Source organism: Oncorhynchus mykiss, chromosome 17 (genome assembly GCF_013265735.2).
Source record: "Oncorhynchus mykiss isolate Arlee chromosome 17, USDA_OmykA_1.1, whole genome shotgun sequence".
Taxonomy (NCBI): domain Eukaryota; kingdom Metazoa; phylum Chordata; class Actinopteri; order Salmoniformes; family Salmonidae; genus Oncorhynchus; species Oncorhynchus mykiss.
In genome coordinates, this window is record NC_048581.1 from 74,456,565 (window position 1) to 74,483,158 (window position 26,594).

The 26,594-nt window shown below is 46.0% G+C and overlaps 1 protein-coding gene across 3 annotated transcripts in view; it reads left to right on the top strand.

Annotated features, from left to right (window-relative positions):
* Window positions 1-26,594, top strand: part of LOC110494552 (protein NDRG3) — a 49,656-nt gene that overhangs the window by 546 nt on the left and 22,516 nt on the right. For 2 of the 3 annotated variants that reach the window (XM_021569719.2, XM_021569721.2), the window contains exons 2-3: window positions 15,657-15,740; window positions 18,615-18,647. In XM_021569719.2, the coding sequence (XP_021425394.2) occupies window positions 15,684-15,740; window positions 18,615-18,647 (90 nt within the window). In that variant the 5' untranslated portion in view covers window positions 15,657-15,683. Of the gene's footprint in view, window positions 1-2,852; window positions 2,886-15,656; window positions 15,741-18,614; window positions 18,648-26,594 lie in introns of those variants that run through there. The other variant, XM_036950638.1, reaches the window with a different exon arrangement.

The following is a 26,594-nucleotide window of genomic DNA, read 5'->3' on the forward strand; positions in this document are numbered from 1 at the left end:
GGAAGGTTACTACTGTATGTTGCTGAATATTTATGTTACTGTTTCACCATCCTCGATCTACAACTTGGTGCCTGTTCGACCCTCGTGTCTGGAACCTTTCATTATAATATCCACGTTACAAAGCATGCATAGTTTACGGAATTATATGGTTGCTTGCTTCGTGCTCAATAATACATTAATGTATGTTAGTGCTGAATGAAACAGACATGACTTGGCAAGTCCATGCTGTAGTTGGCAACTGGTGGCGTGGAGATATTACTTATCATTCTTCTGGCACTACATGACATTGTCAGCAGTCACCTGGTGAAGGTCACTCTGGTGTAGGTCATTGGATTCAGGTGTGACCTCAACGCAGGTGTTTGAATTTAGTTTTGGGGAGGGAGTCCTCCCATATTGAATGATTTCAACAATGCCATATCATTACCAAAGCAGGGCAGAGTTTACACAACAAACAGTGACATAGTTTCCAGTTGTCATTCACAACAGTGCTCCCATTTAAATACCACTACATGCTTTTTGTGAGTTTATTATGGTCTTACGGGGCTTTAGTATGTGACTGAAAGATTGACCAAAAGTATACTTTGGACAGTGTTATCATAATAGTATTATATTCAATTGGGAGGGAACTGCAGTCCATCATGGTTAATTATCACTGTAAAAAGTCATGCCTAACTGGTTGGAGTGTTTACAAGTTGTTGATTAGCCATTGTCCATGCTGAGAAGTTGTTTAGAAGGAGACCAATGTATTGGACATTTCTCCTACATATACTACACCTGAGACCATGTTGTACAGGTAAACACCACAGGTATACACACACACAAAGGAGATTCCTGACTACCCCATTCCCATAACTGAGGAGTTTGGTGATGGAGAGACGTGAGACTTTTAACGGAGTTAGAAAGATGAATGTCAGGGAATACTGGCCACAGGGGAGATGAAATATTTAATTAAGCTGTGCTGGCTGTCAGCCAGTCAGATTGAAACTAACAATCACCTCAGCTTGTCTGTCTGTCTGTCTGTCATGGCTAGAGGGAAAAACAAAGCCCTGTAAACCATGGCAACGAGAGGAGTCATGTGTTTTCACACCTCCAGGAACACATCCATGTCTTACTCTCAGGCTGTTAACATTTCTGATAGTGAGTTTTCTAGTAGTGAAGCCCCTGGCCTAGAGTATCAGACAACTTCACTGATTGTAGTTGTTTTCTCACTCTCTGGTCAGTATAGTTATGTGCTACTGTGTCTATATACCCTTATCTAAATGTGTTGTGTTTGTTTGACACATGCACAAATTCACCTAATTCCCCCTAAAGCAGTGATGTGTCTCTAGTTTCTGTAGACGAACAGTGTGCATGTAATTCAAGCTTTGCAAGTCCCAGCAGTCTGTAGCGGTACCTGCTTTGCGCAGCAGGTTATCTGCTAAGTGGAACTATCAGAGGAAAGAGCTGATGCACAGGATCCTGTCCTGTGGCAGTGCCTATATATCTCCTTTTCACAACCTGGGGCTATGCTATACTTATATGGTCAGTCTTGTTACATTGTAATAACACTAAGTACATAGGCCTACCTAGTCTATATCTCCTAACACACAATACCAAGGTGATTGGTGTGTATAGTCTGTGCTGGACATTGTAAACCTCTCAAAGCCCCTGTACAGTCTCCTCGTGGTCATATGAAGCTCCTGTGGTATCCTTTCCTCACATTTGTCGGTAATGCTAATCTCTTGGATCAGACCTTTGGGAGCTGTCTCTCTCTGTTCTTTATCAGCATCAGCAGCAGCAGCAGGTGGTGAGGGAGGGAGGGAAGGAGAGAGAGAGAGAAAAGGGAATGAGCGCAGGTGGCCGGCTTGTTGATCCAGGAAGATGGAGTGATTCCAAGCTGGACCTCTGGATACCCTGTGCTGTCCTTCACTGCTGCCTGGGTACACACACACACCTCTGGATACCCTGTGCTGTCCTTTAATGCTGCCTGGGACACACACACACCTCTGGATACCCTGTGCTGTCCTTCACTGCTGCCTGAGACACACACACACCTCTGGGTACCCTGTGCTGTCCTTCACTGCTGCCTGGGACACACACACACACACACCTCTGGATACCCTGTGCTGTCCTTCACTGCTGCCTGAGACACACACACACCTCTGGATACCCTGTGCTGTCCTTCACTGCTGCCTGGGACACACACACATCTCTGCTGCAGTAAAAAGAAACATCGGCTCTGGAGACAGAAATGTAGTCTAGTAACATGACCACAGAGACTTACTCAGTCGACATCCGGCTATCTCTACACAGTTGGATATTCTCAACAAGCTTTAAGTTGCTGTGAGAGTGTCCAGTGACTGAACTTAAAAACTCTGATCGATTCAGGTTTTAATGTCACATGCACAAGTACAGTGAAATGCCTTTCTTGCAAACTCAAAGGCCTATGGACTGGACAGTAATTAATGGATGTTTACTATTCGTTCTTTGTCTTCTGTTAATGGAAAGACTGCAGTTCTGCTGTGTTTACCTTTGGTTATAGATTTCTGATGTTTCTAATGTTCTGTAGCTAAAGCACCTCTTGTGAGGGCTTTGCTGGTCTGTGCTCTGTTCCACAAAACATTTCACAGACAGGTCAATGCTTGTGGTCAGGCTCCTCCCATGCATTAGTAACCACCACAGGAGGTTGGTGGCACCTTAATTGGGGAGGACGGGCTCGTGGTAATAGATGGAGCGGAATGGTTTTAAATACATCAAACACATGGTTTCCAGGTGTTTGATGCCATTTCATTCGCTCCATTCCAGCCATTATTATGAGCTGTCCTCCCCTCAGCAGCCTCCTGTGATAACCACTACACACTCAGCCTTCAGAGGAGGGAGTCAAACGATGGAATGTCTCAGATAAGGTAAAGAGTTTAAGGATTTTATCAGGTCCAGAAAATGAAATACCCTACCAGTTGTAATTGCAGCGAAGCAAATTGACAATATGACGCCCCAGTAAATTGAATCCCTCCAAGGGCTGTGTTTCTGTGAGTGTAGTTAAATGGAGAGCGAGAGGAACATGACAAACCAACATCAAACACTCATTTACTGAGTGAATAGCACTCAGGGAGATTGGGCCTGTGTTTAATCGTGCGGCTCCCTGGTGAGTCGTGACCCTGCTGTTTGTGGAGTGTTTGTAGTGTACAGAAGAGATATGTGTGTATAGTGTACAGGATAGATCGGTGTGTGTAGTGTACAGGATATATCTGTTTTTGTAGTGTACAAAAGAGATATGTGTGTATAGTGTTCAGGATAGATCGGTGTGTGTAGTGTACAGGATATATCTGTGCTTGTAGTGTACAGGATAGATCGGTGTGTGTAGTGTACAGGATATATCTGTGTTTGTAGTGTACAAAAGAGATATGTGTGTATAGTGTTCAGGATAGATCGGTGTGTGTAGTGTACAGGATATATCTGTGCTTGAAGTGTACAGAAGATATATGTGTGTATAGTGTACAGGATATATCTGTGTTTGTAGTGTATAGGATAGATCTGTGTGTGTAGTGTACAGGATATATCTGTGTGTGTAGTGTACAGGATATATCTGTGTTTGTAGTGTACAGGATATATCTGTGTGTGTGTAGTGTACAGGATGTATCTGTGTTTGTAGTGCACAGGATATATATGTGTGTGTAGTGTACAGGATAGATCTGTCACGCCCTGACCATAGAGAGCCTTTTATTCTCAATGTTGGTTTGGTTCAGGGTGTGACTAGGGTGGGTTTTCTAGGTTATTGTATGTCTATGTTTGCCTAGTTTGGTTCCCAATCAGAGGCAGCTGTTTATCGTTGTCTCTGATTGGGGATCATATTTAGGCAGCCATTTTCCCCACTGTGTTTTGTGGGATATTGTTTGTGTGTAGTGGCCTGTGAGCACTCCATGACTTCACATTTAGTTTTTGCTCTTTATTGTTTTTGTGAGTTTCATTTCAATTAAACATGTGGAACTCTACGTACGCTGCGCCTTCAGCTCTCCGCACTTGCTTGAGGAGAGTGTCATCGTTCCGGTACAATGTGTGCCGGTTCTACACACCATGTCCCCAGTGCGCCTCCACGTCCCGGTACGTCCTGTGGCAGCTTATCGCACTTGCCGTGCGAAGGTAGTCATCTGTCCAGGACACGTTGTGTCAGCTTTACGCTCCAGACCTCCAGTGCGCCTCCTGGGCCCTTTAAGTCCTTTGCCGGTTCTACGCACCGTGTCTCCAGTGTGCCGCCACAGCCCGGTACGTCCTGTGCCAGCTCCCCGCACTTGCCGTGCAAAAGGTGTTATCGAACCAGTACCATTGATGCCGGCTATACGAACCAGGTCTCCAGTACATCTCCACAGCCCGGTACGTCCTGTGCCTGCTCCTCGCACTTTCCCTGAAGTGCGTGTCCCCAGTCCAGTACGTCCTGCTCCTTCTCCCCGCACTCGCCCTGAAGTGCATGTCACCAGTCCGGTGGTGAGGGCGGGAGAGCTAGAGAAAAGGGAGAGAGTGAGCGCAGGTGGCCAGCTCGTTGATCCAGGAAGATGGAGTGATTCCAAGCGGGACCTCTGGATACCCTGTGCTGTCCTTCACTCGCCCTGAGGTGCGTGTCACCAGCCCGGTACCACCAGTGCCGGCCCCACGCGCACCAGGCTTCCTGCAACGATCCCCAGTCCAGAGCTTGCAGCGACAGTTCCCAGTCCGGAGCTTCCGGTGACAGTTCCCAGTCCGGAGCTTCCGGCGACGTTTCACAGTCCAGAACCTCCAACGACGGTCCACGGTCCGGAATCTCCAACGACGGTCCACGGTCCGGAATCTCCAACGACGGTCAACGGTCTGGAACCTCCAGCTCCATGGCCGGAGCCTTCCCCTGCGCCGATGCCCAGTGTGAGCACGGCGTCCAGTTCAGCTCCAAGGCCACAGTGTTCTTCTGCGTTGGTGCCCAGTCCAGGCACAGCGTCCTGTCCCGCTCCATGGCAGGAGCCTTCCTCTGCGCCGATGCCCAGTCCAGGCACAGCGTCCAGTCCTGTTCCATGGGAGGGGCCTTCCTCTGCACCGATGTCCAGGCACGGTGTCCAGTCCCGCTCCATGGCAGGACCCTTCCTCTGAGCCAATGCCCAGTCCGAGCACGGCGTCCAGTCCAGCTCCATGGCAGGAGTCCTTCTCTGCGCCGATGCCCAGTCCAGGCACGGCGTTCTACCCGGCTCCATATCCGCGAGCGGAATGGATAATTTGCCCCGCACCGGACGTTAGATGCCCACCCGGATCCTCCCCTATTGAGTCAGGTTCCACACTTTTGGGGGGGGGGGGGGGGGGGGGGGGGGTACTGTCACGCCCTGACCATAGAGAGCCTTTTATTCTCTATGTTGGTTTGGTCAGGGTGTGACCAGGGTGGGTTATCTAGGTTATTGTATGTCTATGTTTGCCTGGTATGGTTCCCAATCAGAGGCAGCTGTTTATCGTTGTCTCTGATTGGGGATCATATTTAGGCAGCCATTTCCCCCATTATGTTTTGTGGGATATTGTTTGTGTGTAGTGGCCTGTGAGCACTCCATGACTTCACATTTCGTTTTGCTCTTTGTTTTTGTGAGTTTCAATTAAACATGTGGATCTCTATGTACGCTGCGCCTTCGTCCGACATTCATTACAACGATCGTGACAAGATCCATGTTTGTAGTTTACAGGATACAGTGGGGCAAAAAAGTATTTAGTCAGCCACCAATTGTGCAAGTTCTCCCTCTTAAAATGATGAGAGAGACCTGTAATTTTCATCATTGGTACACTTGTAATTTTCATCATAGGTACACTTCAACTATGACAGACAAAATTATAATTTTTTTCTCCAGAAAATCACATTGTAGGATTTTTAATGAATTTATTTGCAAATTATGATGGACAATAAGTATTTGGTCACCTACAAACAAGCAAGATTTCTGGCTCTCACAGACCTGTAACTTCTACTTTTTTGCCCCACTGTATATCTGTGTTTGTAGTGTACAGGATAGATCTGTGTTTGTAGTGTACATGATAGATCCATGTTTGTTGTGTACAGGATATACAGTGGGGAGAACAAGTATTTGATACACTGCTGATTTTGCAGGTTTTCCCTACTTGTGGCTAGGCCACTCCAGGACCTTGAGATGCTTCTTACGGAGCCACTCCTTAGTTGCCCTGGCTGTGTGTTTCGGGTCGTTGTCATGCTGGAAGACCCAGCCACGACCCATCTTCAATGCTCTTACTGAGGGAAGGAGGTTGTTGGCCAAGATCTCGCGATACATGGCCCCATCCATCCTCACTTCAATACGGTGCAGTCGTCCTGTCCCCTTTGCAGAAAAGCATCCCCAAAGAATGATGTTTCCACCTCCATGCTTCACGGTTGGGATGGTGTTCTTGGGGTTGTACTCATCCTTCTTCTTCCTCCAAACAAGGCGAGTGGAGTTCAGACCAAAAAGCTTTATTTTTGTCTCATCAGACCACATGACCTTCTCCCATTCCTCCTCTGGATCATCCAGATGGTCATTGGCAAACTTCAGACGGGCCTGGACATGCGCTGGCTTGAGCAGGGGGACCTTGCGTGCGCTGCAGGATTTTAAACCATGACGGCATAGTGTGTAACTAATGGTTTTCTTTGAGACTGTGGTCCCAGCTCTCTTAATTTCATTGACCAGGTCCTGCCGTGTAGTTCTGGGCTGATCCCTCACCTTCCTCCTGATCATTGATGCCCCACGAGGTGAGATCTTGCATGGTGCCCCAGACCGAGGGTGATTGACCGTCATCTTGAACTTCTTCCATTTTCTAATAATTGCGCCAACAGTTGTTGCCTTCTCACCATGCTGCTTGCTGCAGGTAATGAGTGGAGAACAGGAGGGCTTCTTAAAGAAAAACTAATAGGTTTGTGAGATGGATTTCTTACTGGTTGATCAAATACTTATGTCATGCAATAAAATGCAAATTAATACTTAAAATCATACAATGTGATTTTCTGGATTTTTGTTTTAGATTCCGTCTCTCACAGTTGAAGTGTACCTATGATAATAATTACAGACCTCTATATGCTTTGTAAGTAGGAAAACCTGCAAAATCGGCAGTGTATCAAATACTTGTTCTCCCCACTGTATCTGTGTTTGTAGTGTACAGGATAGATATGTGTGTGTGTAATGTACAGGATAGATCCATGTTTGTAGTGTACAGGATATATCTCTGTGTGTAGTGTACAGGATAGATCTGTGTTTGTAGTGTACAGGATATATCTGTTTGTAGTGTACAGGATATATCTGTGTGTGTAGTGTACAGGATATATCTCTGTGTGTAGTGTACAGGATAGATCTGTGTTTGTAGTGTACAGGATATATCTGTGCTGCAGAATGCAGGAATCTGAATCAGAGCTTGCATTCTTATCTCACTGTATTTTTGTAGTTCCTGTACTTTGTCTTTATTTATCAATACGTTATCCCTATCCATCTAGCCTATCTGAATGGTCAGCTTTCGGGCTCTGATTCCATAATACTAAGGGCAGTTTTTACACTGTTGAGCCCTACTGTGGTTGCTAAGCTGTTTGGGTTGGTCTGATGAGCGGTTTTATGTAAATGTTCATGAAAAGGTCATCATGCCTTCACCAGCAGTGCTGCGTAGAGGGGTCGACAGCCCCCTGTGGTTGTCAAGGACACAGCCATCCTCCCTGGCGACCGGGAGAGGAGAGATGGTGCCAGTGGTTTTCTGAGAGGGTCCACCTCTGTCTCTCTCTGGAAGATTAGGTTGTCCTGATCTGTCTCAGTGACAGCCAGCCATGGCTGTGTGTGATGGCTCTATCAGGAGAAAGCCTTGCTTGGTTAGACCAACAGGTCCATACAGTTCTACAGACTGACCTAGAACCAACCTACCTACCTGCCATCCACATAGATACTTTCAGAAACCGGTGGTAAATAAAGAAAACTACCTAGGTTTTTAATCAAATAATCTAACAGAGAGAATTTGTGTGTGGCAGTGTCTTGGTTATCTCTTTGTGTGAACCTTGCTGTTGTCACACTAACATGTACCGATGGCCTTGGGGTTCTGTCATCCATCTCTGGGCCAGTGTTATGTCCTGTAGTGTAGACACATTAGAGCCTTGTATACCTGTTATCTGGAGTTAGGCTCACTGTCACTGTGACTCAACTCTGGTGTGAACCCCTGACTCAGCTGCTCTTTCTCTCTCTACAGTACCTCTCTCTCTACCCCTCTTTTTACCTCTATCTCTCTTTACCCCGTCCTCTGCCCTGCCTATCCACTCCACCTCTCCACTCCTATCTGCACGAGTAAGCAGTGCTAGGAATCCCCTACAGACAGTCCCCACCAGCTCCCGGGCAGGGAGCAAGCAGAGCTGAGTGGAGTGGAGCCAACAGGCAGAGGCAGGCAGGTACTCTATTAGCAGCACTGAGAACCATCAGCCTATTTTTAGCAGGAGTAGCGCTGGTTGCAACCAGGCCCATCTTATAGCTTGCAGTAGATTTTTTGGGAGTCATCCATCTATTGTCATTCCGCTCAGTAGTATGTTTTTTTGAGTTGCTCCTATGCCTTTTGTGAGGGCCGTGTTGGGTCGTAGCGATAATGCATACAAGTTGCTAATGTCAGAATAGGAGGGCAGAGTGTCCATTCTCTAATTAATCTTACTTTGGAATGTTAGACACCTCACCATTTTTTAGCTGGTAGAAAACAGACTATTTTGAATAGGTAGAAGTTAACCAGTGTTCTTTTTCAATCTGTGGACATAACATAATGTGGTGTGAACATACACGTATTGCATTCTTCACTGCTAGTGTTGAGTCAGTGTTTCAGTGCAGTCTTCATGCTGTATAATCAACCCCTCCTTGATGTATCATTGCTTTTTGTGTCCTCAAAGAGAGGGAGAGCAATAGACACAAGCGCTTCGAACAGTCAAATCACATCGCCCAAAAAGTGCATGGAGTGTAGTGCTCAGAACACCACATGACTTATACATGAACCCCAAAATAGAGCTTGCTGAGTCGGAGAGGCTGAGGATGTAGGCTACACACTGGAAACATGGGAAACTTACTCAAACAATCAGCTCTCATAGACCATCATGTCACGATGATGCCTTATTTATGGTTTATACATATGCTTCCCTGTTGGACTTAATGTTTAAATTGAGTTATCCCGTTTGTTAGTTTTAGTGGCACCACTTTGTGGACAAAATACACTGCAGGTTTTTTGCTTTATTTATAGTAAATCTAGCATCCAGTTTTTCTCCGAATTTTGGAGAAATAATGATTTGAGTCATAATACGTTCTGGGAATCAATGTACTTCTTGGAGCAGGACACAATTCCTTTGAGGCTGTGTGTGTGTGTGTGTGTGTTTTTGTTTGTTTTGGACTAAACAAACAAAAAGCCCAAACTGTCATTCTGTTACCAAACGTTGCATCTGCACTGTTCTTCAAGTAAATGTGTTTTATTATAATTTTCAGTGGAAATTGTTAAAAATAGTACTTATGCATAACTTTGCAATCATTGGTTTGAGTCTCAGTGTCACTCTGTTACTGTGGAATTGCCCTGATGCCTACAGATATGAGGTCTTAAATCAATATGGGAAATGCCTTTTTTAATCTCACAAGACCATTGGCAGATAAAGTGCCCCCTGCAGGGAATAATGCAATGCTTTAAAAGCCCTCTGAGAGTAATGAGAGTAGTAGTAGATGTGCTGAAAGAGAGAGACTTGACAGCATGTTACACTGGTGTGTGTGTGTGTGTGTGTGTGCGTGCACTTGAATGTGTGTGGTTATGTGTTTGTTTGTTTGTGGATGTGACAGTCCTGAGTTTAGAGGGGCTTCCCCTCTCAGATCAGTGACTGCTGTGTGCCAGTAAGGGCTCTGATAATGATCTGAGCCTCTCTCTCACACACACTCACACACAGAGACACACTCACACACTCACACACACACACAGAGACACACACACACTCACACAGAGCAGGGTTTCCTCTGACACAAAACTGGGTGATGTACTATGAAAAGAGAGACTGTAACAAAGAGAATTGGCAAAGAACACACATGTCTTTCCACAAGGCCGTGGGATGAGCCCCACCTTCTTGGCGGCAGGTAGCCTAGTGATTACCGGATCGAAAGGTTGCTGGATCGAATCCCAAGCTATCAGTCTGTCATTCTGCCCCTGAGCAAGGCAGTTGTTTTATTTTACCTTTATTTAACTAGGCAAGTCAGTTAAGAACAAATTATTATTTACAATGACATCGTAGGAACAGTGGGTTTAACTGCCTTGTTCTGCCTTGTTCAGGGGCAGAACAACAGATTTTTACCTTGTCAGCTCAGGGATTTGATCTTGCAACCTTTCAGTTACTAGTCCAACGCTCTAACCACTAGGCTACCTACCGCTCCAACAGTTAACCCACTGTTCCCCGGGCACTGATGACGTAGATGTCCATTAAGGCAGCCTTCTGATTCAGTAGGGTTGGGATAAATGCAGGAGACACATTTCAGTTGTACATTTATTTTCCTCTTTTTTTTCAACAGATACGGTGGGGCAAAAAAGTATTTAGTCAGCCACCAATTGTGCAAGTTCTCCCACTTAAAAAGATGAGAGAGGCCTGTCATTTTCATCATAGGTACACTTCAACTATGACAGACAAAATGAGAAAAAAAAATCCAGAAAATCACATTGTAGGATTTTTAATTAATTTATTTGCAAATTATGGTGGAAAATAAGTACCACCTGTATATAGCTTCGCTATTGTTATTTTACTGCTGCTCTTTAATTATTTGCGACTTTTTTATTTCTTTATTTAAAAAAAAATTATTCTTAAAACCGCATTGTTGGTTAAGGGCTTGTAAGTAAGCATTTCACTGTAGGGTCTTCACCTGTTGTATTCAGCGCATGTGACAAATACAATTTGATTAGATTTGATTTGAAATGAGAGGCAGAGAGATAAGAAAGATAGACGGATACTGATATTGAGTAAGAAGGAGGAGACTCCACAAGGTCATGTCCCTCCGCCCCTTTACGATCTCCCTATCAAAGCCCTAATCTAGTACCAGATAGGGAGAGAGAGAGAGGGGGGGGGGGGGGGGGGGTGGCTCTTAACATTCATCAACTGTCTGTATAGAACCAGGGAATTATTGCCAGTCTTTTGAGTAATGCTTATAGGAGGGCCAGGAAATGAAATCTGTGTGTGAGATTGTGGTTGTGTTTTTCAATATGATTATGAGTTAATTATATTAATGGATTATGTATTTGGATTAATGGATTTGGCTGCTAATCCTTCAACGATCCAGGGAAGTCCATTTAAATGGTCACCTCAATAATTCCCTGCGGTCACCTGAATGAACACATGGTTATGCTACTACACACACTGCTTGTGAATAAGAATTGTGAATTCTAAATGTGTGAATGATGTGTGTGTTGATTCTAGATTGAATACTTTGGCAAAGGTGTGTGTGTGTGTGTGTGTGTGTGTGTGTGTGTGCTCTTCAGTTGAAGTCTATGGTTTTTGAACCGACCCTGTGTTGGGAGGTTGCGTGTGCACTATGACAAAGGAGAGATTTAGTTTGCTTGTATCAATAGGCCTCAGTGCAGTAACAAGAGAGAGTTGGGCCCCAGGAGAACAGACTGGGAAATGAGTAGAGTAATTAAGGCTGGAGCACTAGGAGCTTGCAGCCTCTCAAGCCTGGGTGCTCCTGCTTCACAGGAATCTCCTGGGGTGATGGTAGGGAGGGAGGGAGAGAGAGAATCTTCTCCCAGTTCTATTGCTCTGTCTGTCCGACTTGTCTCTCCCCCTCTGGCCAGAACAGAGCAGAGGGATTAGATCAGAACGGAACAGAGTGGAGGAATTGGATCAGAACAGAGCAGAGGGATTGGATCAGAACAGAGCAGAGGGATTGGATCAGAACAGAGCAGAGGGATTGGATCAGAACAGAGCAGAGGGATTGGATCAGAACGTAAGACTAACACTATAGCTGTGTTGTTAATCCCCTGACAGGAAGTGAAAGGGAAAAATGTCAAATGGAGAGATTTTCCCTCTAATTCTCTTACCAAACGAATGGCCTGGGTTAGAGTGCTAAAAATAATCTGGAACTGAGCCCGACACAGTCACAGAATTATACTCTGGGGCGGATTATACACAGACTAAGCGCTGTAAACCGTGTGTCTGAGGGGGTGTGGGCAGCGATGTGGAGCAGCCAGGGCAGACGTTTCTATTCAGATGTTCCACAGACCAGTTAGTTGTTCCTTTCAGATGGTTGCCATAACAGCACCATTGAGTCACATAAAGGAAAGCAGGCCTGGGATCTGTTCTCACTGGTTGGCTGGGAGGGAGGCGGGAGCTTCTAAGGAATTTGTCTTGCCCTGTTTTCCTTGTGTTTTTCTGTATGCCTGACTACTTACCCCAAAGCATCTCCCCCACACAGAGGTTCTTCTGTTCTTTAATTGGGACTGTGTCATCAAAGTTATTTGACCCAAAGATAAAAGGGACAGCCACACAACACAGACAGTCCCTCTATTTCAGTTTGTTGTCAGGGCCCTGCTCTCACAGCAGATCCATCAGCCTGTCATAGGTGACATTAAGGTAAGTAAAATCAGTGTCACCATGACAACATACAGGTAGGTTAACTCAAGCCACCATGGTGACATTTGGTAGGTCAAATCAGGGTCACCATGCCAACGTCTATAGGTTACCCCAGGGCTAGGGTATCCATGGCGACGTCTTGGTAGGTAGAAATAAGGTCACCATAGCAACATTTGCCATTTAAGGAGGGCTACCTCAGGGTCAGCATCACGACTCTTAGGAAACTGTAATCCATAAAAGGAGCCTCTCCCAGAGTGCACTGCTCTCCAAGGTGAGATGGAGATAGATGGATGGAGAGGGGGGTGAGGCAGGAGGATGAGGCAGGGGGAGGAGTGTGAATGTGTCCTCTCAATCCATCATTCAGCACCGGCTGCTGACAAGGCGGCTACAGGACTCCCTTGTGTGTGTGTGTATCAGTACTACGCTAAAGCTAATAACACCTCTCCAGCCCAGGTCAGGGGGCCCAGTGTAGTTTCACACACAGGATGGAAGACTGGGAACAGAAGAATACACATTCAGACATTTTAAAATAGGACTATTTTGTCTGTTTAATTCTGTGGTGACTTTCGTGACTCGTGGTTTTCCTCAGACATGATCTTCGGGGATGTTTTTCCTAGTGCTCGGTTCTCAGTCACTGTGGTGCAGTGTAGCGTGATGTAAGAGGCACTACAGGAGCAACCTGCTGAGCGCTAAATTGACCAGGGGAACTGTGTGTGTGCGTGTGCATGTGTGTTTATAAGTGTGTGTATTGGTCTTTATAAACAAGACAGTTAAGAGACATACTGTATTTAGAATATCCATAATGCACCACCAGTCAGACGTTCCAGACAATTAGGTCACATGTATGCACCTCATTGTACTGTGTCAGCTGTTTCCAGAATTTCCCCTTCCCCCATACTATATATTCATCCACGCACATAGCATGTTCTGAGCATCGTCTGATGTCAGATGTATTTAACCAAATGTGACCATCTCTAATGGATTCACAGTCAAATATGTTCCCCCACAGCAAAGCAAACACATTCCCTGTCTATCCATCTGGCCTCTGGGCCAGAGTTTCCCAAACTCGGTCCTGGGTTCCCCCCTTGGTGCACGTTTCGTTTTTAACACTACACAGCTAATTCAAATAGCTAACTCATCATTAAGCTTTGATTATTTTAAACAGCTGTGTAGTGCTACGGGCAGGACTGAGTCTGGGAAACCCTGGCCTAGGCTTTCTCCTTCAACTCTCATTGTCTGGATAATGTGTATCTGAATGACTGGATCGGAAGAAGTTATCATTGGTAAAACCAGATAATGCAGCGTCTCTCCCCAGACCTGCACTGCCCCAATCTGTTTCTCCCATTACAACCTCTATATGTTCCCTTTGTCTCTTTGTCTCTCATTTGTCCCAAGGCGCTCCTGTCTTAGAATAAACATCACTGGCTTTGTCTCTATGGCAACCACAGCACACACCGTACAATGGAATGTGAGTCTGTTGGAGACCTGGTGTTATTATAGTTGGAACAGGGTCGGGCCATAGGAAATGTACAATACAATCATACACTACAATATAGTACAATGAAATACAATTCAGTACAGTACTGTACAATACAATACAATACAGGACAATACAATTCAACTTCATATCGTAGGATAGCTTTTAGGAACTGTCTGTCTGTCATTTGGGTATAAGTCTACCCTGACCATTCCCGATTGCAGTTGGCCTTTGCTACCGGCCCACTTTCTGCGTCAGTCAGAGGAAGTGTTGGAATGATACAGCCAATACGCTGAATCTGCTCAAGCATGCAGGATATTTGTTTTTCTTTTTTCTCGCTCCTTGTCTAAATATTTTTTTGTTCGTTTGACCCGTATTTGTCAGCAGCATTGCTGGGCATATTTTCATCATACTGACTACTTCTGACGATTGATGTGCAGGCATAGGTTATGGTTTTGATGGTATGTCCAGTCTGTTCCAGGAAGGTAGTAATGTCTTGCCACAGGGCTATATTATATTTCACTCATCAGATGGAGGCTATGCACACGGGTGAGACACCATAGCAGGTCTGAGAGCAACCTAATGGTTCCTGACTCAAACTGGGATGATGTCATCTGTGGAGTGGATCTGTTCTGGTTGGTTGAGTTCCAGGCTATTCAAGCACATCACCAGCCTACTCTGAAGGTTATATGTTCAGCTCAAGGTTGTTAGAGAGAGGTGGGCCCTGACACAGGAAGTGATTATAGTACTGGAACTCCCATTGGCTGTTGTCAGTCCAATAGCCATGCCCTTTTCTATTGTAGACCAGCCTTCACTGTATTTGTACTGTTACTTTTTAGAGCGATTTTCAATGAATTGTCGAGCTTGTTAATATATGAGTATTAACTTACTAATAAATGCAAGTGAGAGACAATTACAATATGATAAGTTTTATTTTATTATACATGTTGTTAGAAGCATTGACCTAGGCCTGTCTCTTTAGATTCTATCCCCTGTTATCCCCTCAGTCACATGTCTCTCTCGGTGTAATTATTTTCCTTGAAGGGAAAACAAATGAGGAGGGATTTGTGTGGTGTCCCTGCCTGCCTGCCCCCCTGCCTGCCCCCCTGCCTTACTGCTGCCTGGTCCTTAGGTGTACGCTATGTAAGGCTGGGATGACCTTTCACAGAGCAAACAGAGAGGGAGAATGCCCTTCAATCCTTCAACCCTTCAGCTTCATCCTCATCACATGCGTGTCACGGCGATACAGCTCAGGTCTGTGTATGAGGGTCTCAGGGGAGGAATGACAGGGCCAGGTGGGCCAGGGCCACAGCACGACACATTGCCTACTTCTCTCATCCAATACAAATAGATCAATCAGCCTGATGTGTTGTTACTAACCACTCCCATATTAACTAATAGCGTGAAGCTGACATGAATCGGAACAACTTATTGACGCAGCAGGGGTCTCTCAGATCACTGGTATGTTCTGTGTGTGTGTGTGTGTGTGTGTGTGAATACGCAAATAATAGTCTTTGTATGATAGTATGTGCTATAATTGTGTAGCTCTCATTTCTGAAAGTATGTTATGTGTGGCTTACATAGGATCATTTATTGTCTTCTTCTCTCTCTCTGTCTTCCTCTCAGTTTTGAGTAGAGTGACCAGACAGGAAGATGGATGAGCTACAGGATGTGCAGCTGACTGAGATCAAGCCCTTGCTGACCAATAAGGTGAGAGTATGAGATGACCACCTGCGAGGGAGAGTCACACATACACATGCCTATACACTGAGTATACCAAACATTAGGAATACCTTCCTAATATTGAGTTGCGTTCGACGGGGCATGGACTCTACTAGGTGTCAAGAGCGTTCTACAGGGATGCTGGCCCATGTTGACTCCAATGCTTCCCACAATTGTGTCAAGTTGGCTGGATGTCCTTTGGGTGGTGGGCCATTCTTAATACACATGGGAAACTGTTGAGCGTGAAAAATCCAGCAGTGTTGCAGTTCTTGACACTAACCGGTACGCCTGGCACCTACTACCATACACTGTTCAAAGGCACTTAAATATTTTGTCTTGCCCAGTCACCCTCTGAATGGAACACACACACAATCCATGTCTCAATTGTCGCAAGGCTTAAAAATCCTTCTTTAACTTGTCTCCTTCCCTTTATCTACACTGATGTAAGTGGATTTAACAAGTGACATCAATAAGGGATCATAGCTTTCACCTGGATTCACCTGGTCAGTCTATGTCATGGAAAGAACAGGTTTTCTTAATGTTTTGTAGACTCATGTTTTGAGACTTATTCAATCTTATCCATCGTGAACAGTGCTTTCCTCCCCAATCCAGAACTCTGTTCATCAAAGTGAATTATTTAGAATCCCTGCTTCACTGTAGTGAGGGAAGAGAAAAGAGTCGAGAAAATAGAGGAATAAGAGTCAATAGAAGAAAAATCAAGGGATGGAGTTAGGCTTAAGAGAGAGATGCAGAGAGATGGAGAGAGAGAGAGAGAGTAGGCAGATGAAGCTTGAAAGCAAGAGGGAGGGGAGGAAAAAGGGGAATATCAAAGGGGAACCTTGCAGAAACGCATATTTTTTTTGCTTGAAAGATTCAGATGAGAGAGAGAAAAATTAGCAGATCAAAGCTTTCTTCCCACCATTCCTTATGGACCTCCAGCATCGAGGAGAGGATGAACTCCCAGCCTGCCTTGGGTTGGGGCAAGTAGAAGGAAGTCAGCCCATCTGTGTAAATTGACCCGTTTTATATTCAGAGGGTACTATTCTGTTCCAGACAGTTCCAGGGCGATATTACAGGCAGTTACAGAAGGTTTTCACCAAAAACAAATTTGGCAGGAGAAGTTCAGCCCCCATTCATTTTCAACAAAGTCACGTGGATAAATGTGCAGGGTATTGTGGGAAGGTGAGCGGAAAGAACCATGCTAGTGGAGTGGTAGAAAAAGTTAAGCTATGCTCTACTTTATGCAAATGTAAATCAAAGTGAAGCCTTGGAGCGAAGCGTTGTCAAGAGGAGGCACGGCCTCTGGTCAAAACCCACTGTTAGGCTTTCCCTGCATCACAGGACATGAGTTGATGTATAGGCTGAGGCAGAGGGTATTGTGTCATACATCATGGGCTGAACAGGCCATTCATCACCTGACAGTGGTGCTGGTGAAGTGGGCTGGCTGTGGACAGACAAGTGGATGGAAGGCAGCACCATGAGCTCCTCTGAATGAATGGGTTTATGGCTGACCTCTCACTCCACCTAGTGGCCAGGCCATCTCATTAAGAATCCAACAGACAGGAGCCTGCAGGATAGATGTGAGGACAGACAGTAATGAGTTGACAGGAGAGGCATACAGGTGATAAATAGGATAGCATATTGAGAGTATGTCAATTAAGCAGTGGTGTTTTCTATCCTGAACAAAAATATAAATGCAACATTCAACAATATCAAAGATTTTATTGTGTTACAGTTCATATAAGGAAATCAGTAAATTGATATCAATTCTTTAGGATCTAATCTATGGATTTCACATGACTGGGAATACAGATATGTATCTGTTGGTGCATGGACCATAAAACCAGTCAGCATCTCCTTCGCATAAAGTTGATGGCTGTTGATTGTGGCCTGTGGAATGTTGTCCTTCTCTTCAATGGCTGTGCGAAGTTGCTGGATATTGCCGGGAACTGGAACACGCTGTCGTACATGTCGATACAGAGCATCCCAAACATGCTCAATTGGTGACATGTCTGGTGAGTATGCAGGCCATAGAAGAACTGTGACATTTTCATCTTCCAGGAATTGTGTACAGATCCTTGCGATAGGGGGCTGTAAATTATCATGCTGAAACATGAGGTGATGGCTGTGGATGAATGGCACGACAACGAGCCTCAGGATCTCGTCACGGTATCTCTGTGCATTTAAATTGCCATTGCTAAAATGCAATTGTGTTCTTTGTCCGTAGCTTATGCCTGCCCATACCATAACCACACTGCCTCCATGGGGCACTCTGTTCACAACATTGACATCAGCAAACCGCTCCCCCACATGACACCATACACTTGGTCTGCTGTTGCGAGGCTGGTTGGACATATTGCCAAATTCTCAAAAATTATTTTTGAGGTGTCTTATGGTAGAGAAATGAAAATTCAATACTCTGGCAACAGAGTTCCTGCAGTCAGCATGCCAAACGCAAGCTCCCTCAAAACTTGACAAATCTGTGACATTGTGTTGCGTGGCCAAACTGCACATTTTAGAGTGGCCTTTTATTGTCTCAGCACAAGGTGTACCTGTGTAATGATTATGCTGTTTAATCAGCTTCTTGATATGTCATATCTGTCAAGTGGATGGATTATCTTGGCAAAGGATAAATGCTCACTAACAGTGATGTAGAGAAATTTGTGCACAACATTTGAGAGAAATACACTTTTTGTGCATATGGAAAGTTTCTGGGATATTTTATTTCACCTCATGAAACATGGGACTAACACTTTAAAAGTTGGGTTTATAGTTTTGTTCAGTATAAAATACTGCAGGTGAAAGAATTTCTACCATCCAACACCTCAATAACATATACCATTCTTTTCTCTTTTCTCTCAGAATTCACGTAACTTCCAGGACTTTGACTGCCAGGTGAGTGTCTCCAGTTCTAAATGAAGGGTGTTGATTTGTACTGATCATTTTCAGTGATGTGAAAATGAAGGGCCCAGACACTTGAGCTCTTCATTAAGGCCATTCTACTGCCACTGTTTGTTTGTGGAGATTGCATGGCCGTGTGCTTGATTTTTATACACATTTCAGCAATGGGTGTGGCTGAAATCACCAAATCCACTAATTCGAAGGTGTGTCTACATTATTTTTTATTTGAGAACAAATTCTTATTTTCAATGACGGTCTAGGAAGAGTAGGTTAACTGCCTTGTTCAGGGGCAGAACAACAGATTTTTACCTTGTCAGCTCTGGGATTCGATCTAGCAACCTTTCACTTACTCGCCCGATGCTCTAACCACTAGGCTACCTGCCACCCCTACATACTTTTCCACATGCAGAGAGAACTATACAGGGTTATTATTAGTCTACATGCATAGGCTACAGTCAGAAATGGATCTTCATTATTTTTGTATCTGCTGACAGTGGACAGTGGTCTTTGCACAGTGCAAGGTACATGCTTATGAAGGTTGCACTTCAACAGTAAGGTGGATGCTGCCTTTCCCAGGGACTGTAAACAGTTAACTAATGCTGGCTTTCCCAGCCTCCATGCAGTCATGCCTGTTCTCTGCATCACGTCCTGGGCTAAATATAGCTACTGCAGGTAGGATGGTAAACATACTCAGTAGAGCAGGGCTGGTGCTCTTTTCCTCCATGTGGGCCTGTCTGCGCACCCACCCCCCCTTCATGCATACACTCAGACACATGTATAGGCATTGTCAGACACACAAACACACACTTTCAGACATATTCCTTTTACCACATCCATCGGGACATTGTACCAGCAGAGTTTGCATCTAGCCAGTAAATCCACCAGGATTTGTATGATTATTACAGAGCTCCCATTAGTCATTCTACTGCAGCACTGCTGTGACGTCATCACCCAGAGACGGTGTGTGTGGATGTGGATGGGAAGGGACGACAGGGCCCGATGGTGTGGCATAGGGTATCAGTCTTCATTCTCCACCTGGATGATGCAGTCCCAACCTGAGGATGTTTCTCTTACATCACACTGAGGTAGCCACAATTGATTCATTTTTTTACATTTATTTAGGACAAAACACATCGCGACAAGTGAGACACCACAACACTACATAAAGAGAGACGTAAGACAAAAACATAGCATAGTAGATGTGTGTCACCCTCCCTCCCTTCACACATTCTTATATGTTTACACTCTTGGCAGGAATTCTGAACAAAATGATGGAGCTAGACATGGCTATTCAAAATGTGATGCTAATAAATGAGTGCAGAATCAGGAGACGTGCTCTGGGAGCTGCAGTGGCACTGAGGGGGGAGTAACGGGGTGCTCAGCTCTGTTCAACATAACAGTTCAGTCCTCCTTAGATCTAGCAGAGACAATGGTGTGATCCATTTCAGATATATTGTTCTATGTACAGTGAGCTCCAAAAGTATTGGGACAATGACATTTTTTGCTGTTGTTTTGGATCTGTACTCCAGCTCTTTGGATTTGAAATGATACAATGGCTGTGAGGTTAAAGTGCAGACCGCTTTAATTTTCATCCATATCGAGTGAACCGTTTAGAAATCACTTTTTGTACATAGTGAGAAAGTTACAGACGCATAAATATCCTACCCCCCAAAAATGCTAACCTGCCCTGTTGAGAGGTTATCCGTAATCATGGTAGCATCCACATGAATGTAGAAGTGTTTAGAAACATATTCTATTTTTAATAAATAGTAAAAGTGACTCCAAAATTACGCAACGCATTATTTACCGTTAATTTCTATATGGTACAAAATCTGAAACACAACCAAAACAAACAGCAAAGCTTAACGTAATCATTGTGTGCTGGGAATATGGGACCAAATACTACACTTTTAACCACTTTAATACACAGAAGTGAATTTGTCCCAACACTTTTTGTTCCCCTAAAATGGGTGGACTATGAACAAAAAGTGTTTTATTTCCAAACAGTTCACCTGATATGAATGAAAATACCCTCAAATTAAAGCTGACAGTCTGCACTTTATGCTCATAGTCATTGTATCAGGTTAAATTAAATTCAAAATGCTGGAACACAGAGCCAAAAAAACAGCCCAATCCTTTTGGAACTCACTTTATAAGCTAAAAAACCTGACAACCTCTTAGGCTTGATCTTAGCCTCCTCCAGGAATGCACTCTCCTCTCTCTTCCTCTTCAGTGGGTGGAGCAAATGGCTTCATATGAAATCAAACTGGGATTGCAAGTCATTGGCCCTCTGTGTTCTGCTGACCTCGTTTAGCCCAGGGGAGGGCGCTCTAAGCCTGACTGATGGTGCAGAGCAGAGGCGCTAGACTTTTGTGTCTGAGATGTGCCTGTACAATGCAGAAGGCTAATGTGGTTAATATATTGGTTAATGTAGCTCTGAAGGAGAAGTGGGGAAAACAGTGCAATGAGAAGTACATCAGTGTCTTTTTTAAGCTGCTATCCCTGTCCTCCACTTTCTCCTCTGTCCGTCCCTCCTTGGATGGGGTGGTTGTTGCTGAGACAACAGTGTCTGTATGACTCACAGGGATGGAGAGGTGACAGCTTGGCTATGACACTGTCACTGGCCTGCCTTTGGCAGAGAGACATAGAAACAGTCTCTATGATTGCGTTCTGAGGTGACACTGGAATTAAAACAAAACAGACTCTAATCAGAAATGTATACCTGAAATAAAATGGTGGTGATTTATCAGTGTGTGTGGAGATCACTTGTGAATAGATTATTGATAATCCAGGTGGGGGGGATTTTTTACCAGAGATGCATGCATCATCATTAGACCAGTCAACATGTGCTTGTACATTGTAAATGTGTCTGTCACGTCCTGACCTTAGTTCCTTTTTTATGTCTCTGTTTTAGTTTGGTCAGGGCGTGAGTTGGGGTGGGCATTCTATGTTGTGTATTCTATGTTTTGTATTTCTGTGTTTGGCCTGGTATGGTTCCCAATCAGAGGCAGCTGTCGATCGTTGTCTCTGATTGAGAACCATACTTAGGCAGCCTGTTTTCCCACTATGATTTGTGGGTAGTTGTTTTCCACGCTGCGCATTGGTCCGATCTTTCCTACTCCTCCTCAGAAGAGGAGGAAAACCGTTACAGAACTACCCACCACCAAAGGACCAAGCAGTGTGGTAACCCAGAGCAGAGGGTTCTGGACTCCTGGACTTGGGAGGAGATACTGGAAGGCAAGGGACCCCGGGCACAGGCTGGGGAATATCGCCGCCCCAAGGAAGATCTGGAGGCAGCGTGAGCTGAGCGGCGGCGATATGAGGTAAAGCAGAGCAACAGGCACGAGAGGGGGGTGGCACACGGGGAGATTGACGGAGTCAGGCGATAGACCTGAGCCAACTCCCCGTGCTTACCGGAAGAAGCGCAGTACTGGTCAGGCACCGTGTTATGCGGTCAAGCTCACGGTTTCGCCAGTACGCGCTCATAGCCCGGTGCTCTATAGACCAGCCCCCCGCAAGTGCCATGCGAGAGTGGGCATCCAGACAGGGCGTGTTGTGATAGCTCAGCGTGTTTGGTCTCCGGTATGCCGTTTTGGGCCCAGGGTATCCTGCGCCGGCGCTGCGTGCTGTGTCTCCGTGCCGGGCGAATGTGGGCATTGAGCCTAAGGGAGAGGTGCGAGTGGTATGCACCATATCTCCAGTGCTCACCCACAGCCCGGTTCAACCTGTGCCTGCACTCTGGAGGGTCCGTGCTAAAGGGGTCATCCAGCCTGGAGGAGTGGTGCCAAGGCTGCGCACCAGAGCTACAGTGCTCCCCCACAGCCCGGTCCATCCGGTGCCTCCTCCACGCACCAGGCCTCCTGTAGGTCTCCCCAGCCTGGTGGGTCCTGTGGCAGCCCCACACAACAGGCTGTCTCTCCGTCTCCTCCCTCCAGGTTCTCCCGTCTGTCCCGAGCTGCCAGAGCCGCTCGTCTGTCCCGAGCTGCCAGAGCCGCCCGTCTGTCCGGAGCTGCCAGAGCCGCCCGTCTGTCCGGAGCTGCCAGAGCCGCCCGTCTGTCCGGAGCTGCCAGAGCCGCCCGTCTGTCCGGAGCTGCCATAGCCGCCCGTCTGTCCGGAGCTGCCATAGCCGCCCGTCTGTCAGGAGCTGCCATAGCCGCCCGTCTGTCAGGAGCTGCCAGAGCCGCCCGTCACTCCGGCGCTGCCGGAGTCGCCCTTCACTCCGGCACAGCCGGAGTCTCCCGCCTGTCCGGCGCTGCCGGAGACTCCCGTCTATTCGGGGCCCGCTGCAAGGGTCCCCAGTCCAAGTTCGGCGGCGTGGGTCGCCGCTCCAAAGGCGCCACTTAAGTGGGCCAAGACTATGGTGGAGTGGGGTCCACGTCCCGCGCCAGAGCCGCCCCCGCGGACAGATGCCCACCCGGACCCTCCCCTATGGGTTTAGGTTTTGCGGCCGGAGTCCGCACCTTTGGGGGGGGGGGGGTCTATAGTTTTTGACCTCAAATGAGTCGTGTTGTTTTTTTGAGGAGGGGAGCGACTCGGGCCATTTGGAAGTCATTGGGGACGCAGCCATTGGTCAGGGAAGAGTTGATGAGGGAAGTGAGGAATTGGAGTCGAGCAGGCAGGTTGTTGGGCGGCCAGACCTCACTAGACACAGAATTTATTCTGGAAAGAGAGGGGAAAAAGAAGTCAAGGCGTAGGGTACGTCTGTGTGAGTGGGACCAGTGGACTCAATAGGCTGATTGAATGAGGAGCGGATGTCGTTTCAAATGATAGTCCCACTAAGCGCAAACCAGATGAGATGGCGTATCGCTGCAGAATTCTGTGGTATCCATGCTGGTTAAGTGTGCCTTGAATTCCGAATAAATAACTGACAATGTAACCAGCAAAGCACTCCCACACATCACACCTCCTCCTCCATGCTTCATGGTGAGAACCACACATGCAGGGATCATCCGTTTACATACTCTGCGTCTCACAAACACAAGGCGGTTAGAACTATAAATCTCAAATTTGGACTCCTCAGACCAAAGGACAGATTTCCACCGTTCTAATGTCCATTGCTCATGTTTCTTGGCCCAATCAAGTCTCTTCTTCTGATTGGTGTCCTTTAGTAGTTGTTTCATTGCAGCAATTCGACCACGAAGGCCTGATTCACGCTGTCTCTGAACAGTTGATGTTGAGATGTGTCTGTTACTTGAACTCTGTGAAGCATTTATTTGGGCTGCAATTTCTGAGGCTGGTAACTGTAATGAACTTATCCTCTGCAACAGAGGTAACTCTGAGTCTTCCATTCCTGTGGTGGTCCTCATGAGAGCCAGTTTCATCGTAGCGTTTGATGGTTTTTGTGACTGCACTTGAAGAAACGTTCAATGTTCTTGAAATGTTCCGTATTGACTGACCTTCATGTCTTAAAGTAATGATGGACTGTGGTTTCTCTTTGCTTATTTGAGCTGTTCTTGCCATAATATGGACTTGGTCTTGGAAAGAGAGGGGGACGTGGACCCCACTCCACCATTTGCTATCTTCTGTATGCCACCCCTACCTTGTCACAACACAACTGATTGGCTCAAATGAAGGAAAGTAATTCCACAAATTAACTTTTAACAACACCTGTTAAGTGAAATGCATTCCAGGTGACTACCTCATGAAGCTGGTTGAGAGAATGCCAAGCGTGTGCAAAGGGTGGCTATTATGAAGAATCAAAATTCCAAGATGGCGTCGCAGTCGGATATGTGTTTTGTCTTGTCCTGTCCCGTGTAGATATAGTTTTCCTCAGTTTTTTTTTAATAGATTTAAATCTCACTTTCCATCTACGGGCTGAATATAGTCTCCTGCAACCCGCCTCACCCAATGTGGTACGGATCTGCTATTTTTATACTTTAGAACCGGAACCCCCATCAGCAGCTAGCCAGCTAACTAGCTACTAGCTAGTAGTCAGTTAGCTACTGCTAGTGGTCTTCACCCCTAACTCGGACACCAGCCAGCCTCAGCTCCGTCAATACCTGCCAGTCTGCACAGCGCGATATCAACCCAGAGCATATCGGACAGCTTTTTCTCTACCACATCTTCGGATTCCTATTGCAAGCTCTGAACCTTTACACCGGATCATTGCAGCTGGCTAGCAATCCGAGTGGCTACTCCCATCTCCCGGCTAGTCGAAGAGGTCCACCAGTAAATTATTGGGCTACAATACCTCTTTTGCTAATTTCCCTGGACCCTTTACTGCCAACACGGAGCCCCGCCAGTCCATCACGACTGGTCTGCCAACGTAATCGTCCGAGGTGGTTTCAACAGGCTCTTCCATTGCGACATCGCCGAAGGCCCATCTGCTAGCCCCAGCCCGCTAGCTGTCTAAATCGCCTTGTCTCCAGCTCGCCTAGCGTAGTTGCGACTACTGAATCGGCTCCCTGACTCACCTATCGCTACTCTCTGAACCCTATGATCACTCGGCTACACATGCCTCTCCCTAATGTCAATAGGCCTTGTCTATTGCTGTTTTGGTTAGTGATTATTGTCTAATTTCACTGTAGAGCCCAAAGCCCTGACCAATATGCCTTAGATAGCCCTTTTGTCCCACCCTCCACACATGTGGTGACCTCACCTGGCTTAACTGGTGCCTCTAGAGACAAAACCTCTCTCATCACTCAATGCTTAGGTTTACCTCCATTGTACTCACACCCTACCATACCATTCCTTGTCTGTACATTATGACTTGAATCTATTCTTCCACACCCAGAAATATGCTCCTTTTACTCTCTGTTCCGAACACACTAGATGACCAGTTCTTATAGCCTTTAGCCGTACCCTTATCCTACTCCTCCTCTGTTCCTCTGGTGATGTAGAGGTTAACCCAAGCCCTGCAGCCCCCAGCACCACTCCCATTCCCCATGCACTCTCATTTGTTGACTTCTGTAACCGTAAAATACTTGGTTTCATGCAAGTTAACATCAGAAGCCTCCTCCCCAAATTTGTTTTATTCACTTCTTTAGCACACTCTGCCAACCCTGATGTCCTAGCCGTGTCTGAATCCTGGTTTAGGAAGGCCACCAAAATCCTGAAATGTCCATCCCCAACTACAACATTTTCCGACAAAGGGGGCGGAGTTGCAATCTACTGCAGAGATAGCCTGTAGAGTTCTGTCATACTATCCAGCTCTGTGCCCAAACAGTTCGAGCTTCTAATTTGAAAAATCCACCTTTCCAGAAACAAGTCTCTCACCGTTGACGCTTGTTATAGACCCCCTTCAGCCCCCAGCTGTGCCCTGGACACCATATGTGAATTGATTGCCCCCCATCTATCTTCAGAGTTCGTACTGTTAGGTGACCTAAACTGGGATATGCTAACACCCCGTCCGTCCTACAATCTAAACTAGATGCCCTCAATCTCACACAAATTATCAAGGAACCTACCAGGTACAACCCTAAATTCGTAACCATGGGCACCCTCTTAGATATCATCCTGACCAACTTGCCCTCTAAATACACCTCTGCTATCTTCAACCAGGATCTGAGCGATCACTGCCTCATACCCTGCGTCCGTAATGGGTCTGCGGTCAAACGACCATACTCATCATCTTCAAACGTTCCCTAAAATACTTCAGCAAGCAGGCCTTTCTTATCGACCTGGCCCGGGTATCCGGGAAGGATATTGACCTCATCCTGTCAGTAGAGGATGCCTGGTTGCTCTTTAAAACTGCTTTCCTCACTATCTTAAATGAGCATGCCCCATTCAAAACATGTAGAACTAAGAACAGATATAGCCCTTGGTTCACCCCAGACTTGACTGACCTTGACCAACACAAATACATACTGTGGCGTTCTGCATTAGCATCGAATAGCCCCTGCAATATGCAACTTTTCAGGGAAGTCAGGAACCAATATCCACAGTCAGTTAGGAAAGCTAAGTCTAGCTTTTTCAAACAGATATTTGCATCCTGTAACACTA